We start from the raw sequence: 23,548 nt of genomic DNA, 5'->3' as shown, positions 1-23,548 counted from the left end.
ATCTGCCAAGTTAGTTCTCACACTCCCCCATTTCACATCTTCTGGAGCATCTCCTCCTTTACTCAGAGGGCCTCCAGGACATAGCTTAATTAAACGACTCTTCCTAACGCAAGCCAAGCTGCAGGAGTGCCATTTCAAGCCACCACTCCTGTTGGAAGTTGAGGAACCTCTTCATCTTCCCAGCATGGTGGCAGAGGGTTGCAACTCTCGCCTCTCAGAACACCCGCAGCCGAAGCCAGCCTGGGGGCAGAAAGGGTTTCCAACGCCTTTTGCCTTGAGGCTTTGTGATCGCTGCCGGTGACATCCTGCTATGGGTCACCTCCAGGGGGGAACGTGGCACCTAAAAAGCCACACTCGCCCTCAGACACCCCGCATATCTGCCATGATGGGGGCTGCTCTGGCCCAGCGTGATCCTGTACCACCAAATCCCTCCGGAGTGTCGCCCAGCTGCAATGTTTTCGTGCCTTGGTCCTGATTTAAGGTGCTGGGGCTTGCCCCAGGGAGGAACCAGCCAATGCCCTCCTGTGCAAGGGTTCACAACTCACACAGCTAAAAGCATGGGCATAGACAAGTCATTCTTTTCTGATCCTTTCCACAGTTTTTAAAAGAAAAAGATTTCTACTCATGATTTTGCAGTTTGAATAATGGATACACCATGAAATAACAGGGAACACCAAATCACTATCTCCTTTCCAAAATGCTCAGAGATTATCTTCAATCAATCATTTTCACACAAGCACTTTATTCCTCATTTATTATTTATCTTTACTTCCTACAAGCTTAATGCCACTGGTGGCAGGTCATGCTCCAGCTGTAGAAATATCAAAAGGAGGAGAAAGCTTTAAGTTTCCAGGAGGACCAGCACAGCCTGTTAACACGACCGCATTTTTCCTTGAGCAATAAGCTGTAGCAGCCCTCGCTGCTAACTAACACACTCCATAGGTAGGAAGAGCCCTCACATGCAGGATTAAGAAGGAGTAACAGTCAGCAGGCTGACTGTTCTGGAGGTTATCTTCACGATACCTGAAATCCTGGAGCTTTTCAATAATAAGCACAAGTCCTCCAGGCCAGCACAAGACGGCATACTTTGATTTTTGCCTTAAAACTGCAAAGCAGCTAGAACAAAAAACACTCGGGTAGCGTTAATAATAGCAACTACTTGGAAAAGGGTATCTTCAGAAATTATTTCCCCCACAAAAAAATTGGGTTTTATCCTGCATCTGTCTATCTATATCAAGGAAAAAAAACCAACTTTTTTTCTTTGGCTTACTCACATATTAATTATGTACTGGCACTCTTACAAATCTAAACATACGCATTGCTTAGCAGCTTTAATCCTGAATTATTTCTCCCTTCCTGCAATACAAAGCTTAACTTAACTAGTAAAGGGGCAGACTGTTCAAACAAGCAAGCTGTTCATCTGTAATTCAGACAAGGAACATTCTTAAAGTTCTCGTGTTTATTACATTTCTATCCTCCGAGAATTGCAGAATTTCAGGCACCAGAGATCAAAACCTGAAGGAATGAATTAAAAGTGACCTTAAAAACCCAGCCCTTCAGGAAAAAAGATGTAAGAAATACTTAGCTACAAAAACAGTGTCTGTTCTCACAAAAGATGAGGTGCCATTCTGTGTGTTAAGAAATGTCACCGTTTCCTATCAGATTGCTACTGCTTCCCCTTTCTGAAGGCTGGCTGGGATCAGTAAACCCACCTGTAATTTCCAATTAAGGGAAAAGGGACAGCGCAATTAAGACGACGTAGAGCTCCGTGGTCATATAAAGCGCGCTTACAGAGAAGCACTGCATTTGCCTCTGGGGATCCTGCAGACGTCTCTCATAGCAAAGGTTAGCAACAGACATACCTGCCAGGCAGAGAGGCAACATCTCCCACTGGTGAGAGAGCAGCTCCAAGGAACGCTCGGTGGTTCCCAAAGTCAGCCTGCACAGATGTCCGTGATACACAGCGAGCTAATGCATTTTCCAAAGGGGAAAAAATAGGTTACTTAAAAATAGGTCCATAATCCAAACAAACAAGCATCCCAATACTATTTCATAAAGATAAAACAAGCACACATACAAAAACACGCGCAGTTATCTTAATAACTTCCTTATGTTCCTCTGACAATTTTCATATCGATTGGAGAGCTGGGTACTTCATCTGTCACTGCCAGTACAAACAAGGATTTCAACTGGGCACAGTCGTGCCATCGCTCCGGTTATCATCTGGCTCCCCAGCAGGGACGGCACAGAAAAGCTCACCTCAACACACAGCTGCACTGACCCCCCTCTGGCAGCTAAATGCTTGACATGTATTTAGTTTTAGTAAGTTAAAAGAATAATTCACCAGTAACACTTCCACGCCGGTGCCCGACACTCAGCTCCCAGGTGAGCCACAATGGCACAGCGCTGGTTTTTAACACACAGGCTCGCAGGCTTGAGGCAGAAGCTTCTCAAGCCTCACGTGTGCCGTGGGAGTAACGGAGCAATGGCTTAATTAAAGAGTCCATCCTCTACGCCTGCCTGAGGACCAGCATCAGCTGCTAAGAAATGAATCGGTTATGGCAGTGCCAGAAAATTAATCGCACAGGACTGCAGAGGCTGATTAAAATGAAGGTAAAGGAAAGATTAAAGTCTGCGAGAGACCCACTAGGATCAGATCACACAAGCAAAGGCAGACGGGTCAGCAAGGCGGCCATTGCCTACACACGTGTAAAACATCTCCCAAACTCCAGAAGCAAACTAAAGTCCTCAGGGCAGGAGGTGGGCAAACAGAAGGTCCCAAAGGCTGTACTCTGTAACAGGGAGAGCACATCAAAGAGGCCAAAAAGCCACATTATTAATAAGCATTTGACTACGATATAACGAAGGGTGATCAAATCTCCTTTTCCGGCCGTGGACCAGAGGTCTGCCACGCGAGCTGGGAATCCCTTCATCCAAACAGCAGTTGAAGTCCTGTCTCCAGTTCCAGCACGGTCCTGTCTTGGCAGGTATCCGCAGTGCGGTTCCATGCACACCACCGGCACGAGAGGGCTTGTTCCAGCGGGAATCCCAGAGCTGCCCCAGTAAGAATCCCAACAGCCATCTCCAGCTTGCTCTGCCTGCTTAGGAGTTTATTTCTCCTCATCTCGCTTTCTTTTTAAAGCGAAGCTAATTACAGAAGTAAACAGTTGTTTCAACACTAACAGGTTGTGCAATTAGAACACTCAAAAACAAAATGCAAGGCCGATTACATTCGAGCAGCAAAAGGGTCACCAAGCTTGGCACTGCATCAGGGCTTGGAGAACTACAACGGGACAAGTGCCACCGCCGGCACCTTTTTTTAACCAGTGCAGCCTCCAAGTGTAATAAGCGGAAGGAGAATTTTTAGAAGCAGAGGGATAACCTCACGGAAAGCTCTTGCCTTTCAGACAATCACCTGCTCATACACCCTCTTTTTAACAAACCCATGTGGAATTGGATGCCCTTTCACTTCCCTTCCCTCACCAAAAACCAGGCAGATCTTGAAATAAAACTCACTGCAGGGTAGCGCAGTTCCCCCTGCAGTACCTGTCCAAAGCACAGCGTGCACCGGACAGACATCTGTCCCCTGCCCGGAGGAAGAGGAGGTGAGAGCATTTAGCAAGGAGAGAATTATGATGAACCAACACACACCAAGCAGCCCCTGAGCCAGACACTAACTCAGCAGGCAACAGAAAAGCACATTTTTTTTTTTCCCGTTTTGCTCCCCTTCAGATGAGGCACGCTCCGTTTCACCACTGCCATCAAAGCAGCACAGACCCTGCTGGCCACACTGTAAGGGACATCAGGAGGCTTCATCACACATTTATTGTTTTGTTCCCTCCTGAGAGGAAAGGGCGGACAGGAGGATTGCTGCTTTGGACTTCCCACGTGTGCACACGTGTATCCCTGCCTCACCTAGGGACAGGCCAAACCCAAAGGCACAGTTTGAAGCAGGATATAAAGAAATATAGAACGGTGGGAGCGCATTCCAGGACTGCACATGTAGGGAGGATCCCGAGTTACACCTTGCTCCGTGCCGCGTGTGGTGGCACAGCCAGAGCTGCTCCAGGCTGCCATGGACCACAGGGGACAGAGAGACGGGGGTGGTTTTAATAAGGTGCAGCCCTGAGAAAAGAGGATTTGGCGATGAAGACGCTGAAAAGACTCAACAACCCCATTCAGCCTCTGCTTCCAGTCACATGCAAGGTCTGTCTTCTCCCCCAGGCATCTCCAGGCCGCTAGACTCGGGCAGGACACGGGGTTACCCGCATCCCGGCGCTGATGCTCAGGTCTGTGCCCCGACAGCTCGGCCTCCTCACGTACGCTTTCCAGGCTGTCAAAGTTAAAGCCAGGTTTTTCTCTCCCCCTGGGATGCGGTGAGGGCAAAAGCCGTAAGTGGCTTGGAAAGTCTGAACATGAGCGTTACATGTACTTGCACCGGCCCAACTCCTGAGAAAACAAATACCCCCGCGAGCTCACCTCCACCGCTTCGCTCCAGCCCCACAGCAGCAGACGGCATCCTGGCAGCAGCACTGCGAGCTCCACCAGTAACGCTGCCCGTCTGAAAATACTAACTGGGAGGCACAGGAGGCATGAAGAAAGTTGCTTTCCAAAGTAATAAATAAATAAATAAAATGAGAAGGAAAAAAAAAATATGCATGCTCCGATCCAGCTGAGCATCACTCCAAGTTTCTGGGCCAAGACAGGAACAGAATCAGCAGGCAGGAGCCAGGAGCTCCCCAGCAGCACTACCAGCCCGAACGCGTGCCCATCCAGCCCTGCTCCTCTTCTGCGTGAGGCTGCACTTCGATGCCAAAAGACGACAATTTCTCCAGCTCTCAGAACGGTGTTTCCTCGAGATGAGTTTCATTCCTGAATGAAGTACAGGCTGTGCAATCCACTGAGGTTTCTAATCAAGCTAGCGAAGAACATTGACTATTTCCTGGCAGTGTTTTCCAACTATTCTCCAAAACTACTTCCGCCTTGCCCAGCCCAAAGCTGCTACTCACATGTCCAACTTCTACTCAGCAAAACTGCATACCTAGAAAGAATTAACTGCAGCTAAAGCAAAAGGCACAGTAGCAAAATCCTCCCAGTCCTGGAGACAAAGATCCTTTAAAAAGCCTTGCATTGTAAAGCAGGAAAAGCATCGCAGGCCATTGTATTTCATGCACTCTGACAGGTCTGTGGGAAAGACAGGGTTGTAAGAGTTACTGCAGGGAAGGTGCGTACCAACAAGCCGGCTCGTGTACCTCCTCCAGGCTGCAGTCCAGGGCAGGCTACAGGACGATTCGGAGGTTTCCAGCACACTAACAGGCCGGATGAAATCCTGCAGTGGTTCTGTTTACACAGCACTGGGAGGTTAATGAACATCAGAGAGCAGCCAGATCAATGGGATCTCAACTACCTGCTTGTATCTTAACATCACCGATTTTGTGCTGATCTCCTGACTTCAAATGATAAGACTTTTTCTAAAGGCAACTCATAAAAACATCTTACTTGCTGCGGTAGATGAAATCAGAGGCTCTGGCAAAGCAATAGAGGACAGATGTAGATTTTTGGCGTCATGGTGGCTGACATAAACTTCAGCACTGTGAAATAAAGGCGCTAACATAACATTCCATTAACTAAGCAACTAGCGATGGTAATATTTATGTTGGTAGATAAAGAAATAACCATCCCGTTTGTGTTCCCATCTTGCAAGATTACCTCATCAAGCTTTCAAAAGACACCACTAAGTCCACATTCTTATCATATGTCAAAAGATTTCACTGCAAGTTCAAAGTCCAAAAATGATCACTTTCCAAGCTAGAGATTTTGGAGCAAAGGATTAACTTTCAAGAAAACCCCGTATCTTCGAATGACAAGTACCGGAATTCTCAACTGCAGTGCCCGCACACAGCATCCTCATCCAGAAACTTGTGTTTGTTCCGCCCTATCAAATTAATCACGAGGTAAAAGCTTGCGGCCCCCCTTCATCACACTTATTTTGTTAAACATCGATGTTCCTTGTTTTTATGTGTAGCTTAGGCTCAAAGTGCTACAAGCAAACATAGTAACTGAGGATATGCATTCAGGTTTTCTTTTGATATCACCTTAATATTTTTATAACTTGTATTCTGGTAACACACTGAAGCCCCCCACCCCAGCTGGGGTAAGAATCACACATGTTAAACACCACTTGAACAGGAGCAGAGACCACTCCAGAAATCTTGTGGTTGAGGAATCAAGACAGGGAAGCAGGAGACAGGCACAGGGAGAATAGAGAAGGAAAGGAAAGAGGAGCTGCTGTGCTATGGCGTTAGTAAATGCCAAACCCTGCCCTGTGCCACCACCGCACCAGGGGGTCCAGCCCCTCACCGGTGACCTGGGTTCTGGCTCCCAGGCACAGCACTGCCCAGGGAACTTGAGGGTCACGTCGCCCAGAAAACGGGTCGATCTCATCACGCTGCCCAGAGCCCATCTTTTAACTGCTGCAGTAAAGAGAGACAGGGCAAACTCACACCCTAGTCTCTCTCAGTGATGCCAGAACAGGGCCCAGAGGAGACCCCAGACCTCCTTCAGTACAGGCCGAGCGCGGCAGATGCGGCCCCGCATCCCTACGACGTGAGATCGCAGAACGCAATCTCAGTATAAAGTGAAATAAGGCCAGGGGAATACCAACTTGTACTATTTCCGTACTACTGTACGGAGACGGAGCAGGTATGAATCTAGCAAAGCAGACAGCTGTAGATGAAAGGTACCACGATTAAGGGAACCAGGAATGAATCCCAGTCATCCAAAGCCCCATCCCTTCACAGTCAGTTTTCCTGGGATCTCCCACAAACACACCTGAAGTGCAACCTGAAGGTCCCCAGTGTAAGCAGAAACAATAGCATTCCACCACCCACTCATGCTGGTCTGCACAGAGGACAATCAAGTAAAAAAATTAAGAGCAGCAACCTCCTTGATACCAGTTAATGGGATTTAATGAAAAACAGACTATCAAGCAAGCTTACTATTTTTATTGAGATAAAGTTTAAAAACTTTTGACAAAAAATGGTTGATGGTGCACATAAAGCTTTTGTAAAACATTTGACATAACCCCAGATGATGTTCTGATAGAAAAATGAACAAAACCTGTATTAAATAGGTTAGGCTCCAGGAAATGACAGATTACAGCAAACAACCGGAAAGAGAAAAAAAACCATACCACCTGAAAGTAATATTTGTAATAATGTCCACAAGGAGCCTCTCTTGCCCCTTTTGGGGGGGTGTACGAAAGATTGCAGGGCTGGAAGCCACAGTTAGACAAATTCATGCTAATAATATCCACCAGCGGGTGAAAACAATAACGGCAAGGGTGACTGTCAGCACATCCTGCGCAGCGGCGGGGGGACCGGCTGCCGCCTTCATGACACCAGGTTTTTCTGAAACATGTGCTCTAGTGCAAAAACGGGCTGCTGGGAGATTCGGGAGGCTGAGCACCTTTTGGGGTCTGCGCTGCTCAGGGGGTCGGCCTGTGGCGTGGCTGTCCTTGGCTCTAAAACACACAGCATCTCTGTCTCACTGCCTTGCGAAATGGCTCCTGTGTTTTTGAGCGTAACCAAACTTAAATCTGATATAGGCAGGAAAAGATTAAAGATTAAGCACGTACTAGCAATGCTTGACTTTGAAGAAGTCAAAGCCAGGAGAAAATCTAATTTTCAGTCACCGACTCTAATTTTCCTCCATAGATAAAGCCACCCATTTCAAACGCTTACGTAAAAAAAAAAAAAAATTAAAAGAGATCTTAGGAATCAGAAATGTATACTAATACTCAATAAAGCATGCCGATGCATCCCTTGAGTGTGCACAGGAATCTAAGCAACCGAGCGTAATGAGCAAACACTGATGAAACTCATGCTTCTGCTCTCTACAAGCAACACTTCCCTGAAAAATTTCACTGTTCCAGGGAAAAGCGACTGGTGCTGTCAATTTTTTTATCATTAAAATCATGCCATAGGGGGGAAAAAAAAAACCAAAACCCTTTCACTTTTGAAAATCCGTCAAAAATGAACTCTTTCACTTTCGAAAATCTGTCAAACATCTACCTCTGCTTCTCGGCAAGAGCCGTGATACTGCAGACGTGTGTGCAGCCAACACAACCCTCATTTTCTGCTTCCAGGGAAAACGTAAGGAAAAGTGTCATGTGCTATCTGAGGATATTCCCTGCACTGAACTGTGAGCAACGGCTCTAAAAGCTGAAAAGCAAATGTCCAAGTGATCTCAGAGGACACATTAACTTTAAGCTGCATTAGCAGAGTGCAATGAGCACAGCCGAACTTCCCAGCTACCCCAGCAAGGGACGAGGTGCAGTTACGCGGCGAGTTACCCACCTTTGGTGCAAAAAAATCCCTCACGGACCATGTTCGGCTGCACATTTTGGGTTTCAACCTGTAAACAGCTTCCCCTGCAAGGTGCCATGTGCTGCTCTGCACGTTTTTAAACCCAGAAGTAACTAGAACATAGTAGTTGTGAAAAACCAAGAGTAAAGAAAAGTACATCTTTTACAGGAAAAGCCCACCTGTAGGTGACTTTAGTAAAGAGACCACGCCTCTGGACTGCTCCCTGCCTCTGCTCAGACAGAAGAGCAAGTCAGCAGCTGAACCACCAGGGCTGCCACACTTCTGCAGGGCCTCCAAAAATAACTCATTTGGAATTCCTCGGAGGCATAAACCTTGCTTCATCGGGACTGCAGAGATCCAGTTTCCTTAATGGAGTAGGCTGGATGTGAACTGGCCTAAGGATTTAGGATCACGTATAAAGAATATGAAAAGAAACTTCCTACCGAACAGCTAGCATGCGGTCGGTGTTAAGGAAAACAAGAAAAGTCGCATAAATCATCACGTCGCCGAGATGAAACAATCTGCCTGCCCAGGAATCAGACACCGCGTTCCCGATCGTTCGCCCGATACTGCGGTTCCAGGGACTTGCCGGGTTCTCACACAGCTCTGCACACAAAGCCGAACGCCTTCTCGGGAGCGCCGCTGCGGCAGCTCTCACCTGCATGAACGGGAACGCCACACCCGCACCCTCCACCGCAACCAGAAGCCCTCTGTAAGCTCCGGGCCCTGCTAACGCAGCAGCCTGAACAGCTCTGCGACGGAGCAGCCTCGCAGCCAGGCAGCGACAACGACGGCACCTCTCCGCCACGGCTGCGCTCGGAGGTGCCCACCGCCTTCTTCACCGCGCTGAACGGCCGCGCTACCCCTCGCGGAAGCCCGCGGCCGGCGGCGCCCCGCGGAGCGGGTCCGGGCTGCGGGCGCGGCGGCGCACGGCGCCCAGATGCTGACGGCTCTGCTCGCTGCCCGGCGGAAAGCCGTGCCAGACCGGCTCGGCCTGCGCCCAGGCCGGCGGCGCCTCAGCTTCGGTGGGCGTTCTCCCCTTCAGAACCCCGCTTCCTCCTCCACCTGCAGTGCTCGCAGGACACGGCATGGTTAGCATGGAAGGGCTCAGCGCGGCTGCAACGAAAAGGCGCGCAGCTGAGGATTTCTGTCTCGCTACCGACAACTAAAAGCAGGTTTTATCGAGCCGGCTCCCCGCTCTGACCTCAGGGACCGTCACAAGGACACGCAGCAGGAACCGGTGCCCACGGGGCTGTCCCAAATTCCCGGCCCTCGGCTCCGGCAGCACCCCGCCACTAAAGCCTGCGTCCGGGGGAACAGCCGCCCAAGCCCGGAGGGACTTGGGCTTCTCCTTCCTTTTCTGCTGGGTTGTTGGGGGGAGGTTTTGGGGCGGAGGGAAGGGAAATAAGGGGGAAAACCGAATAGCTGCCTGTTAGGTCTGTACTGCCTGTCCTTTCCAGGCTCACCGGCAGAGCAGGGCTTACAAACCGGGGGACCCCTCGCCCCCAGCCGGGCTGCCCGCCCGGGAACGTCCTGACAAGAAAAACGAAACACCAACATTTTCTGAGCACACCGAGCCACGACCCAAAACTCGCTACGAAACACTCTCGTTAGCGAAGAGCTGGAATCCATTTGCAAAAATAAACACGGGTTATTTCTGGTCCTTCGGCCCTTGCCCTCGGCGCCCTGGGCTCCCGGAGCGGGCCCGGGCCCGGGACGCGAACCGAGCGATGGTCTCGCACCGGAGCCGAGGCCGGTTCGCAGGGCACCGACTGGCTGCCCCTTCCAGAGGAACCTGCCTGAAGCCACCGGGGCTGGAGGCCTCGACGCCGGGCACGGCAGGCCGCTGGCCCGGATCCACCGGGTGATCAACCGACCCCAGCAGCTCCGACGGAGCCGGGAGGGAAGAGAGAGGCCTCGGGAAAACGGGGAACGGGGGAGGGAGGGGAGGGCGGGCCGCGCTCACCTGTGATGGCCGTGTCGTCCAGGTGGGAGCCGGGGGGCCGCTCCCCCCGGCCCTGCTGCAGGAGGAAGCCGCACACGACCCACACGGCCACTCCCGACCGTAAATCCATGTCCGCGTCTGCCTCGCCGCTTCCCCGCCGCTGTCAGCTCCTCCTTGGCATCGGCCCCCGGCGCCGGGCCCGGCCGCGCACCTCGCCTCACGTCGTACCCCACAGCCAGGCAGGAGCGGGCTGGGCGCTCCGGCCGTCCCCAGCTGAGGGACCGCGGGTTATTCTCCGGTATTCCCGCCCGGGCCGGGCACCGGGCACCGGCCCCCGCCCGCCTCCGGAAACAGCCCCGGGCTCTGCTCCCCTGCGCCCCTCACGCAGTAGTCTCTCCTGAGAGAGCCTTCCCCCCCCGCAGCGTGGTCTCTCCCGGGAGAGCCCTGCTCCCCGCTCTCCTCAGCAGTGATCCCTGCTGGGGCAACCCCGCACCCCCGCTAACCTCTCCCCGGTCCGCTCCTTCCCCCCGGTCTCCTCAGCACCGGTCTCTCCCGGGACACCCCCCCCTCCCCGTAGCGGTGGTCCCTTCCAGACGCCCGCCCCGCTGCGCACCGGGCCCTACCGCCGCCGCACGCTCGGTGACAGGAGGCGGAGCCAACCGCCGCCGTGCAAGACTCTCCACGGGGCGGGGACGCCCCGCGCCGCCGCCTGGCCAATCAGGGGCTGGCGTCTGGCCACGCCCCTCCACTTCCCCTCACGCCTCCACCGGGCTCCCCGCGCCCGCCGCTGAGCCGCAGCGCCCTCTGGCGGGCGCAGCGGGGGGATGCCCAGGCTGGGCGCGCGGCCCTGGCGCGGCGTGGAAGCTAAGCAGGGGCGGGTGCGTATGACGCCTGGATGGGTGACCGCATCCACGGCAGTGCGCCTCCAGCCCCGGGGAAGGCTTGTCGGAGCATCCCGGCTCGTCAGAGCACCCCAGATTGTCAAAGCATCCCGGCTCGTGAGAGCATCCGGGCTCATTAGAGCACCCCAGCTTGTCAGAGTAGCCCACCTTGTTAGAGCACTCCAGCTCATCAGAGCACCCCGGCTCATCAGGGCAGAGCCGTTTTGATGCCCAAGCACGCGGTTGCTCACAGCCAGGCCTGGGTTGCCATGTTTTGACACCCCTTGAGAGCTGCAACACCTCGCCGGGGCCACATGCTCCTGGTGGCATTGCCACTCGCCAGCACTGGACCATCAGTGCCACTGGGGCCCACCACCCCATGGCGGGGGACGGGAAGGTCAGGGGCCAAAGTTTTCATGGGTCCTTTCCCTTGGCACCCGTGCTGAAAGCAAAGCTCCCTGCAGGGACTGGATCCAGCCCCGGAATAGCTCCGTAGCTCCCGGCCCGGAAGCACAATCCCATCCCGCTCCGTCAGCCTGGACCCTGGAGCAGGCGCCCATGTGCCGGGCAGGGCCCCATGCCGCCGCCCCGGGATGCAGGATGGGGGATGCCAGGGCTGCCGGGCTGGCACCGAGTGGGGAGCCTCAGCCACGGCAGGATGGAAAACAGGGCTGGCCATGGAGAGGAGTGGGCAGTGCCCCGAGCTGCAGGCAGCTGCCAGACTGATTTCCAGGCAGAGGAGTCCCACCTGGGTCCCAGCCCCAGTTCTCCATGCTGGCATGGGGAAAGATCCCAGGTGTGGGCAAGGGGTCCCACACCTGCAGAGCCCTCCCAGCTCCGACACACCCCGGGATGAGGTGGGGACAGGAACACTCGCTGCCAGAGGAACAGCCTCACCTCCACTCCCGTGCAGCTGCATCTCCTGCACAAGACCCTCCTGGCCCCAACGGGGACCCCCAGTTGTGGGACCTGGTGCTTGTGGGGACCCTCACAGTGCCTGGGTCTCCTCTGGCCCTGATCCAGCAGGACAAGGACATGCCCAAGGGGGCTCTGCCCCTGCAGCAGCCCTGGGACCCTGTTCCCCCTTGGGGTGCAGGAGCGTGGCCCCAGTTCCCCCCGGGCAGCTGGTCCACACTCTCCCCCCACCCAGACCCCGACAGCAGCCCTGGGCAGGGACTGCCATCCCCCCTCGTGTCCCCAGGGCCGTGGTGGGCTCCCCCCTGCTCAGCACTCCCGTGCAGCCCCCTGCCCCTGCAGCGAGGTTTCCCCAGAGCTTCCTGGGCTGGCAGTGGGCTGCCCCAGCCCCATCTCTGCCACCCGGGACCCCCAAGCACCTCGGGGCCTCCCTCGAGCTCCGGGGCAGCTGTCCGGCAGGGTGAGGGCAGGAGCTCCCAGCGCGGCCCTGGGGGCTGCAGGGCCCTGCCCCGTGAGGTCCGTGCGGGCGGACACAGCTCCAGCATCGGGAGCCGGGGCCTCGCCACTGCGGCGTGCCCCCGGGGCCCCGGGGTTCTGCCCCAAACCTGCGGCAGCCTCAGACCCCGGCTCTCAGCCCGGCGCTGGAGACGGGCTGGGCTCCTGCGTCCCCACCCGCGTCCCCGCACCCACTCCCGCGTCCCCCCTGGCTGGCGGCCGGACCCCGCTCCGGGCGGGGCGGCCCCGGGACCCCCTCGGGCCCCGGCCCGGGCCGAGGAAGGAAGCGGCGGGGCGGGCGGGGGCCGGGCGCGGCGGAGGGAAGTTTCTCCGCGGGACCGCCCGGGGCGGCCGCAGACTTCCTTCTCTTCCTCCTCTTCCTCCTCCTCCTCCTCCTCCTCCTGCTGCTCCGGCCCCGCGCCCGCCGCCCGGAGCCGCCGCGCCATGCCCCGGGGTGAGTGCGGGCCCGGGGGGTCCCCGCTGGGCGGGGGCCGCCGTCCGGGCGAGCGGGGGGGGCCGAGTCCCGCTGCCGGGACGGGGGCACCCGCCGAGGGATAGGGGGTCCCGCTGCCGGAGGTCCCGGCCGGTACCGGGTGGTGGCGGCGGGAGGAGCCGCCCGCCGGGGTCGGGGCGGGGGCGGTGGCACCGGGACCGGGAGCCGCCCGGCGCGGGGCGGGGGCTAACGGGGGCCTGGGGCTAACGGGCGCCGGGGGCGCTGGCCCAGCCGTCCGGCGGAGCCCGGGGAGCGGCGCCGGGAGCGGCGCTTCGTGCGGGAGCGTGGCCGGCGGCTGCCGGGGAGAGAGCAGGGACAGAACCGGTCCGGCGCCGGCACTGCACCCACGGGCGCTGCACCCACGGGCGCTGCACCCACGGGCGCTGCACCGGTGCTGCACCCGCAGCACCCACCGGCGTTGCACCCACTGCCCTGGCACCGCGCTTCCCCTGCACACGCTGCCCCCGCCGTGCAGCGGTCCCACTGCACGTGCCCCACCGCCCTCACTGCGTGAACCGAAAGGCACTGCACACCGTGCCCCACGGTACGGGCGGTGCTGCACACCAGAGGGCCCTGCACTGCACTGCGCCCTGCACGGCACCCTGCACTGCACTGCACCCCGTGCACCCTGCACTGTACTCTGCATGGCACCGTGCCCCCTGCACTGCACCCTGCACGGCACCCTGCACTACCCCGCACCCCGTGCCTGCTGCAGCCTATGCCCACTACTCTGCATCTTGCACTGCACCCCATGGCCACTGCACTGCCCACTGCACACCAGGCACCACACTGCAACAGCCAGCACACACTGCAGGGTTCTGCACCACACACTGCACCCACTGAAAAGTACAACACAGCACACTGTGGGGCACTGCAGGCACACTGCACACACTGCACCACACATCATTGCAGTTGCACACACGCTGCACCCACTGCAACACCCATGCACGGCACTGCACTGCGCGCACCTTGCAACATGCCCATTACAACACAGGCTGCACATCACATACACACTGCAATGCTCATTGCAACACTGCAGGCACTGCAACACACACGTCACTTGCACACGCTATCGCACGCTGCAACAGATGTGCTGTGACACGTGTTCAGCCGCGACACGGACTGCACTGGCGCCGCCATGCCCATCGCACACCGCAGCGCGCACCGCAGCGCTCACATGGCCGTGCGCTCTCATGCTGCTGCGCGCTGGGAGGTGCGGGGGCGGCCGGGTGCTCCGGGGAGCTCAGCTCTGCTGTGCACAGGGCTGTCCCTGGGGCCAGCGTCTGGCTGTGGCGGGTGCTTGCTGCTGGGCCACCCCGGGGCCACCCTGGCCCCCCGCCCGGACGGACGGTGAGTCTGTGCCGCAGCCCCGCGACTCTTCCTTTGCGAAACCTGCCTGGGCTTGGGGTCACCCCTGGAGAGGTTTCGGGGAGCCCTGTCCTCCCCTCCCCTCCTGGTGCAGGGCCGTGGGGGGATGTGCTGGGGGGCAGTGGGAGGATGCGCTGTGCCGTTGCTCAAACACCAGCTCCCGATTCGACTTGTGCCACTCTTGGTGCCGTCCTGCTGCCGGCTTGGTGCAGAGTAGGGGCACCCATGGGTCCTCAAATGCCTGGGGGAGACATCTCCACGGGAGGGCCACGGTGTGGCCATGGCTCCGTGGTGGCTGCGTAGGCTGGGGTCCCGCTGGGCTCACTCCTCTTTTCTTGGTGGAAGAAGAAGCTGCTGAAGTGCCGGCGGCAGCACACGGGAACGTCGTCCAGCCCCCACTGCCGGAGCTGAGCTGCGGTGGGTGTTTTGGCTGGGGTGGGCCGCGGGGCTGGTGCTGGGACCGCGGGGCACGGGTAGCCAGGGCATCTGCAGGTGCGGGGGCATTGCTGGTGATGCTGGGAGGCCCTGAGGCCGGCACACCCCGTGGCAGTGGTGGTGCTGGCCAGCGGGTGTAGGTGTGGGCTGTGCCCTGCATGGGCTGGGAGCGGGGGTTGGGCACCCCAGGCCCAGAGCTGTGGTGTGACCGTAGCGTTGAGAGGTGCCGCACTGGCCCGGAGCTGGTGCGCTCGACACTGTGCCTCGCCTGCGCCGCCGCTGTCGCCCTGAGCGGTGCCGGGCTGTTTTCTCAGCCTGAGGCCATGGAGCGTGGCCTGGCCTGGCTGGCTCCGTCCACCCACCCACCCATCGTCCCTCTGCCCATCGCTCCGTCCGTCCCAGGATCCCTTGATACAGGCAACCGCGTCTGACTGGGAGCAGCGCTCGCGGACGCTGGCTGCGTCCCACCGCCGGGTCGGGGAGGGGATTTGCTGGCCAGGGCTGGCCCCGGCTCAGAGGCTGCCCGTGCAGCATCACCCTGTGGGGTCTGGAGCCGGCTCCGGTGCCTGGTGCTGCCGGCTTTGGCAACACCTCAAGCAGGCAGCCGTGGGTAGGGAGCAGCCACAGCCGTGCCGAGGGGCAGAGCGGGACCTGGCGGCGGAGCTCACTGGCCTGGGAGGGAAATAAAATGAGGAAATAAGTCACAACGAGCCTGCGGCTGGAAAATGAGGAAAATCAAAATCCTTCGACTCAGCATGGAAGTTGTTTTAGCTGCGACGGCAGGGCCCCAGGGCAGAGTTGGGGTACTGGTGACAGCACGCCCCAGGGCACGTCCTGCAGAGCGGGGACCCCATCTCGGCTGCGCCAGCACCGGGTTCCCGCCGCGGCCGTGGCAGAAACCGCCCCAGCCCCGCTCCTGCGGCAGTGCTGGTGTCGGGCCGGCATGCTCGGCCCCACAGGGTCCCTGCTCGGTATTTATAGATTTTATTAGTTTCCTCTTTCTGCCTGCTGAGCCGGCGGCAGTGCCGGGGGGGCCGTTCTTTCTGTGCAGCTCTCCCCAGCGGAGCAGGAGGGAGCCTGACAATCATGGCTGCTGACCCCCAGCCCCACAGTCCCAGGTCTGTCTGGGCTGGTCTGTCTGTCTGGGATGGACCCGCTGCCTGGCCCGTGAGCGCTGGCTGCAGCCTCTGCTCCTGGCCGGCACCGTGCGGGGTGCCCGCTGCGGGGTGCCTGGAGCGGGGAGCATGGCGCAGCGAGCACGGTGCGGGGTGCGCGGCATGGGGTGCGGCGTGGGCTGCACTGTGCGCGGTGTGTGAGGCAGGGGCCGTTGTGTGCAGCGCAGCATGCACAGTTTGGGATGCACGGTGTGGGGTGCAGAGCACAGGGTGCACCGTGTGTGGTACGGGGTGCAGGGCGCTCGGCGCGCAGCCCGCGCGGCACGCTTCGGTGTGGTTTGGTCAGGTTTGGGTGCCGCGGGGCCGGCCAGGCTGGCAGCGGGAGGGGAGCCTGTGGGGGCAGCTGCTCTGCTCCCCCGGCGGAAAAACCCAGCGGGGGATGCCCTGGCCCTGCGAGATGGCGACGGGTGTTGCTTCCCTTTTCTGTTGAAGAAGAGATGAGTCGCTTTTCCCATCCCGGGGGCTGGCGATGGGGGGAGGTCGCTGTGCATCACCTGCTCGCCCGCTCACGCCCTCTCCCCAGCACCCCAAATCTCAGCCGAGCGCCCTGGCAGCGTGGAGGGTGGCTGGGGTCCCGCTGGGGTGGGGGGTGCTGAGCCTCGGGGCTGGGCGCCATCCAGACCCCCCCGTGCTGCGACTCTTCCTCTTCTTCCTCCACTCCCCTCCTGTGGGGCCAGGGCGTGGGGCTGGGAAGGGGCAGGTGCCTCCGGTGCCCCATGCGGGCTGTGCCCCACACAGGCTGTGCCCCTCGGCCCCACGCCGCCGCCCGTGCCCCGGCATCTCTGGGGGGCCCAGAAGGGGTTAAAGGCACTGCCGGCCTTGGACTTCCTGGGAGAACAGAGCTGGCCTTGTGCGCACAGCGGTGCTGGCAGCGGGCAGGGCAGGCAGGCAGCACAGCAGGGCTGCACTCGCCCGGTGTCCCCAGGCCGCGCACGGCAGCGGCTGGGCCGTCCGGGGGCCGTGGGCTGCAGGACCCTTGGGTGCCCCGGTGTCAGGACGCTGCAGGGACCACAGGCGACCTCCAGCCCCTGCCTGGCACCGCGGCGATGCCACCGTGCAGCCCCCAGCCCCATCCTGGCCGGGGGGTCCTGGCCCCCGTCCGGCATGGCTCCCACCACCCCGCCGTGTCGCCTTGCGGTGGGGGGCACAGGGGGCCCGGGGGCCGGAGCCCATGTGGCTGCGGGTCAGGGGCACGGGTGGCCCCGCAACACCCCCATCCTCCCTGGGCAGCCGAGGGAGGGCTGGGGCTTCCGCAGGGGCTGTGCGGCCGGGCCGGGAGCATGGCCTGGGGCAGAGCCCGGGGGCTGTGGCTGGAAGCGTTGGCGTGGCAGAGGGGCCCTTGGACCACCCACGTCCCCCTCCCTGGCACCCAGAGCGGGGCTTGGGGCTTTGGCTGCTGTGGGGGCTCTTGTCTGCACCAAGCCCTCCCCGTGGCGAGCAGTTCGCCCCGTGCCCGCTGCCCGCTTCCTCCTCCTCCTTTGTTTCGCCGTAGCAGCGATGCTCTCATGGGCACGAGCGTTTCCACTTGCGCCGCGTCCCCGTCCCTGGCAACCCCCACTGACTCAGCCCGGGCCTTTCCTGGGATGGACGCCGTCGCTGCCCCGCTCCCCGAGGGATGGCGAGCTGCCGGTGGGGGAGCACCTCTTCGTCCCCGTCCCCGTGCGCCGGGAGTGCCGCCCCTCGCACCCCACTTCTGGCCACGGCAGCTTCCCATGTCCCCCGCCGGGGCTGGGGCCGGGGCCGGCTCCTGCCCATCTGTTCTGCTGCCAACATTGTCCTCGGGCTCCGGCGGTTCTTCCCGCCCGCGTCCTTCCCCCAGGTATTTATAGACAGCGATGGGCTCTGGCTGCATCTCCCCTGCCGCTCTGCCGACGGGGTGTCCCCAGGACCCCAGTACTCCCTGGGGTGCCCCCGGCAGCCTCTCGGGGCAGCAAACTGCCCCCACGCCCCCCTGACCTGGGGCACAGGGCACCTCAGCTGGGTGCCCCTGACTGGCACCCGGGACCCGCTGCCCCAGCCCGGGGATCCCCCAGTGCCGCACGCCAGCAGCCGGCGCTGGCAGCCGGGGGACCCTGAGCCTGGGGGCCACGGGGACCCTCTGCGAGCCCCTGTGCACTGCAAGTTGGCTGCCCAGCATGAAGACAGCTACAGGGACCTTGGGGTGCTCGTGGGGGCAGCGGGAGCCTGGGGGTGCCAGCGGGCTGCGTGCCTCCCTGGGGGCTCACGGGGCTCCCTTGGGCGCCGTGATGCCTCGAGGTGGCTCCTTGCTCTGGGTGCTGCCCCTTGTCCCCCCATGGCCCCTCCCCCTCCCTGCCCTCCCCATCCATCGCATCCGGTGCCCCCTTGCACCCCCCAGCCGAGTCCCCCCCAGTGATGTCCCTGCAGCAGGGACACTGCACCCACCGGTTGCAGCTCCTGCACCCCTGAGTTTGGGTGGTGTTAAACCCGCTGCGTGCCCCCCGCCCAGCTGAGCCTGGTGCCGCTCAGTGCACCTCCCCCCCGCCACACGGGTTCCCCAGGAACGCAGCCGCTCCCCACGGCCCCGCGGTGGGGTGGATTTGCAAAGAAAACCAAAGGCTGGGATTTAGAAATAACCTTCTTTTTTTTCCCCACAAAGCACAGCCCAGTTTGGGTTTATTTCAGCTGGGGAGTGGCTGGCTCCGGCTCCCCGCAAGCCAGCGCCTGCCGGCCTTTGGCTTGGGAAGAGAGGAGAATTTAAATCTCAAGTGCGAACCAAAATGGCTTTCCAGGAAAATTCTCATTTTTGCCATCTCTTCTTCCACCTGATCTTATCAGAAAAGGAAAAACAATCTGCTGCAGCGCTGCCAGCTGCCCCGGAGGGGCCGAGGGAGAGCGGGGCAAGCGGGTGCCTGTGCCCCCTGAGCCTCGTGGACAATGGGGGGGAAAACAGGTCCAAACTGGGTCAGAAAGGTACAAACTGGGTCAGGTGGGTCCCAGCCAGGTCCCAAACAGCTCAGCCAGGTCCCCGCCATGGTGCAATGGGGCATCTGCGTCCCGCTCCAGGGGCTGCCCCAGGGTACCGCCCCCCCCCCAGCCCCGGGAGCCCTGGGCAAAGGGACGGGGTGGCTGCAGGACAGAGGGGGCAGAGGCAGCCCCCACAGGCAGGCGGGACCCCTGGGTGGGGGCTGAGGCGCTGGGATCTCCCCGGGGTTCCCTCCCCAGCACTGTCTGCTCCCCCGCGGCCCCTCGCCAGTGCTGTACGCTGAGGGCATGGGGCAGCGGGGTGGCAGTTCCAGCCGCCGTGGGGGGGCCCGTCCCTGAAGACGGCCCCACGTGGCCATGGGGGGATCTCAGTCTCCCATCACCCTTATCCTGTTCCCCTGCTCCTGCGCCCATCACCCTGGCCTCATGCCGCTGCTCCAAGCCCTGCAGACCATGGCGGGGGTCCCGCTGCCTGCTGCCAAAGCAGGGAGAAAACCGCGGCTGAAGGCCAGGCGTTCATTTGTGACCCACCCGGGGTCCCATGCTGCGCTGGCCGGTGCAGGCTGCCAGCCAGCGGCGGGGCTGCCTGCGATGGCCCCGGTGCTGCGGCCCCGTCACAGGCTGAAGACACGGGGACCCCCCTCCACCCCCGCCCTGGAAGCACTTTTGCATTGGGGAAACTGAGGCAGGGCACTGCGGGGCGGCTTCAGCAGCATTCGGGCTGCGTCCCCCGCTTGTCCTGCCTGTACCTGGGGTGCAGTAGTGCAGGCAGGGAGCCAGGCAGGGCGGGGGTCACGGCGCACCCGGCCGCGCCGTGGGCAGGAAGCCGGGTGTCAGGGCGGGAAGAGGAAGAGCGACTTCCCCATCCGAGGGGGCAGGGTCCAGCCTGGGGGGGGCTCAGGGCAGGGGGCACGGCCCCCATGTCCTTCCCCAGCCACACTGCCCCAGCCCTGGAGCCCTGGGGGGCTCTGGGGAAGGGTTTCCCTGCTCAGCCCGGGGCTCTGGGTCGATGCGGCATTCCTGGCCCCTCCGCCCCAGCGCCTCCGCTCCCAGCATGCGAGCCGTGCGAGCCACCGCGCCAGCCCAGATAACTCCCCCGCTGTGATAAATCCTGTCAGGCAGCCGCTGCACCGATGGCTGGACCATGGCCCGGCCACACGGGTGGGCACCCTCCTGCCCCGACACTGTGCGGTGCCCCCGCGCCTCGGCCGGGCTGGGCTTGGCAGCGCCCGGCTCCAGCCTGCAGCAGGAAGCGCAGCAGGATGCGGCCCTTAATGGCAATTGCAGAGGGAACCTGAGGAAAGCAAAGAGGGAAACGTGCGCCGGGCTCAGGGATAAACACAGCTGCCAGAGCGGACGTCAGCCCCGGGGGCCACGCCAGCGGCTGCTCTCTGGCCTGGCCGTGGCACCAGCCCTGCTTGGCATGTGCAGTGCTGGGCACCAGGGCTGGGGCACACGGCGGCAGCCCGCATGCTCCCACAGCCCAAATCTGCCCCTGGCTGCGTGCCCTGCTGCCCTCCATCCCATACTGGGCTGGAGGCACGGCACGGAATGGCACAGCAGGGCACGGCGCAGCTCGCCACGGCACAGCGTGGCACGGGGCGCTGCAGCAGCCTGGCTGTGCTGGGAGCACCGTCCTGGGGACGATGCCGTCCCTGTGCACGCCAGCCACGGTGGCACACACGTTTGCCCTGGGTCAGGGGATGTGGTTCCCTGTCAGGGGTCTCTGGGCTGCTGTGCACTGTGGGGGCTGCCCGGGGGACACGCCCGGCCAGGGAGCTCACCTGGGCTGCGGGATGGAGGGTGAACCGAGCGTGACCTGCCCCTCTGCACCCTCCAGCTTCGCGGTGTCTAAGAGGGGGGACCATGGTGACCCCAGCCCCAGCGCGTCCCCCTCCCCTCACCCTCTCTCCTCCCCGCAGGCTGCTGAAGGGGGACGTGAGGGACGCAGAGCCGCGGGGATGCAGAGCATCAAGTGCGTGGTGGTGGGCGACGGGGCGGTGGGGAAGACATGCCTGCTCATCTGCTACACCACCAATGCCTTCCCCAAGGAGTACATCCCCACCGTCTTTGACAACTACAGCGCGCAGAACACAGTGGATGGCAGGACTATTAACTTGAACCTGTGGGATACAGCCGGCCAGGAGGAGTACGACCGCCTCCGGACGCTTTCCTACCCCCAGACCAACGTCTTCATCATCTGCTTCTCCATTGCCAGCCCGCCCTCCTACGAGAATGTCAAGCACAAGTGGTACCCGGAGGTGTGCCACCACTGCCCCAGCGTGCCCATCCTCCTCGTCGGCACCAAGAAGGATCTGAGAAACAACCCTGAGACCATGAAGCGGCTCAAGGAGCAGAACCAAGCGCCCATCACCACCCAGCAAGGCATCAGCCTCTCCAAGCAGATCCGCGCCGTCAAGTACCTGGAGTGCTCGGCGCTCAACCAGGAGGGCATCAAGGATGTCTTCACCGAGGCGGTGAGGGCCGTGCTCAACCCCGTCCCGGCCAAGCCCAAGAAGCCCTGCATCCTCTTGTGACGGGGCTGCCGGCAACCACAGAGACAATCCTGCCCCTGCCCCTGCCCCGGTCCCGCCGCCCCCCAGACACTGCCCGGTGCCACTAGAACGCCCCCCCCCCCCCCCCCCGCGCCGGCACCTCCCCGAGCCTCGCTGCCCCCCCGGGGGCGGTAGGACTGGGGCCACCAGCCTGGGGCTGCCAGCCCGAAGCCGCCAGCTTTAATAATACAGACCTTGTTTGCACTAACTGGCCGCCCACCCTGGGGGCAGTGGGGCTCCCCCAGCCCCACAGGACCCTCACCCCAGCCTTGGCTGTCAGCGTTTGCTTTTGGGTGATGCCTCTCCGGTCCTGGCACAGAGCAGCGCTTCCCAAAAAGGGGATGCCTGGGGTGGCCAAACCTCCCTCCTGCCCTGAGCACCCCACGGGGACCTGACAGCCCCACTCCGAGCGCCCCATGGGGAGCTGTCACCCCCATCCCCTGCACCAGTGGGGCTGTGGGGGGCGCGGGGGGAGACCCTCAGCCCCTCTGTGCCAGCCCTGGCGCTCGGCCACTTCTGAGCATCCCCCTCTCCTGGCACTGGGCCAGCCCCGTCCTGCCGCAAGCTCCCAGCGGCTGCGCCGGGGGTCTCCTGGGTGAGTGTTTGGGGTAAGCCCACCCCAGCCCAGCATTGCTGGCTCCCTGGGGCCAGCGCCAGCGAAGTCCAGCCCTGGCGAGAGCAGAGCCGGTGCTGCTGGCAGGCTTTGCCGGAGGAGCCTGGTCCCACACCGGCTGGTGCCGCGGCAGGGCAGCGGGACTCACCTGTCACCAGCTGCTCCCCAAGTTGCTTCTCCTTAAATAAAGAGACCTGCCCAGGCTCCCCGTCTCCTGTGCTCTCCTGCGCGTGCCCACCTTCCTGCAGCTGCCTGCTGGGGGTCTCTGCCTGGGGGGTCTGTGGCTGGGGGAAGCCTGGGGTGCCCCTGCCATGGCCAGCCCTGACCCCCGGCCACCCCCATGCCCACTCGGGGCCAGCGCTGACTCCCCTGCGGGGGGGCTTGGGGACATTGGAAGGGACAGGAATGGGGACACTGGGGATGGGGACATGTCAGGGGTGGGCACAGAGGTCTGCAGGAGCAAGGTCCCCTCCCTGGGGGGCCCCTGCCCACCCCAGCTCTGGCTCTGCCCTGTCCTGCTCTGCGCCAGAGCTGCAAGCAGAGGCTGGAGCCCCATGTCCTCACGCCCAGGGGCTGCGGGGCCGGGGCATCCTGGGGGACCCTGGGTCCTGCGGCCAAGTGCTGAGGCTGATGATGGCGGCGGCGAGGAACTGGCAGCAGCCCCGGCTGCTCGGCTGTGCTTGCTGCCCCCTCACCAGCCCCCATGGGCTGCTGGCACGTGCAGGCCAGCGGCCAGAGCCGGCAAGGCCTGGCAGGGCCCCCGCTACCACGCACACGGGCTCCTTGTCTGGTCCTGGGGCCTTCCTGCAGGAAGGGCAGAGACCCGGCGCGCGCCACAAGCTGCCTTTGTTCCCTGCTGCCATTGCCCAGCCAGAGCCGGGGGGCCGCTGGGGGCCGGCGTGGGCGACGGTGCCGTGAGGCAGGGTGGCTCTGGCCACGTCCCATCCCTGTCCCCCTCCCACAGCCGTGCCTTGCCGCAGCCTCCTGGGGGCCGGTGCAAAGCGTGGCCCCCCTGGCCCCTCAGCATGGCCCCGGCTCGTCCCGGGGGGCTGCACGCCGGTGGGCTTGTAGGTCCCAGCCGCACCGAATCCTGCTCCCCCCGTGGGGGGTGCCCACGGCCATGTCCTGCTCTCACTGCATGGTCCTGTGAGGGTTGTATCCTGCTCCCACTGCAGCAGCAGGGTCTGACCTTAACCCCCACTATTGTCCGCGGGGCTTGTGCTGTGAGGGGTCCCTCCTTTGGGGCCAGGGCTGCAGGCAGGGTCGCCAGCACCTGAAGGGCTGTGCCACCCCACAAGCTCCTGTGGGCAGGGCTGACAGCAGGACTGTGGGTGCCATGGTGTGGGGCTGCACAGGGCAGAGCT

The 23,548-nt window shown here is 61.2% G+C and overlaps 2 protein-coding genes across 6 annotated transcripts in view; one reads left to right on the top strand and one right to left on the bottom strand.

Moving 5' to 3' along the window:
• Nucleotides 1–10,441, bottom strand: part of STIM1 (stromal interaction molecule 1) — a gene marked incomplete at its 5' end in the record, with an annotated part of 111,068 nt that extends 100,627 nt beyond the window's left edge. For all 5 annotated transcript variants that reach the window (XM_082013991.1, XM_082013992.1, XM_082013994.1 and 2 more), the window contains one exon: nt 10,333–10,441. In XM_082013991.1, the coding sequence (XP_081870117.1) occupies nt 10,333–10,441 (109 nt within the window). The remainder of the gene's footprint in view (nt 1–10,332) is intronic.
• Nucleotides 10,442–15,623: 5,182 nt separating this feature from the next.
• RHOG (ras homolog family member G) lies at nt 15,624–21,553 on the top strand (the record flags this gene model as incomplete). Its single annotated transcript, XM_082013393.1, is given in 4 exon segments — nt 15,624–15,696; nt 15,699–15,823; nt 15,825–15,869; nt 20,939–21,553. Coding segments are annotated over 4 exon segments (858 nt in total).
• Nucleotides 21,554–23,548: the final 1,995 nt, after the last annotated feature.

Source organism: Phaethon aethereus, assembly GCF_964289735.1.
Source record: "Phaethon aethereus genome assembly, chromosome: 1".
Taxonomy (NCBI): domain Eukaryota; kingdom Metazoa; phylum Chordata; class Aves; order Phaethontiformes; family Phaethontidae; genus Phaethon; species Phaethon aethereus.
This window is presented reverse-complemented; position numbering and strand designations above follow the sequence as displayed.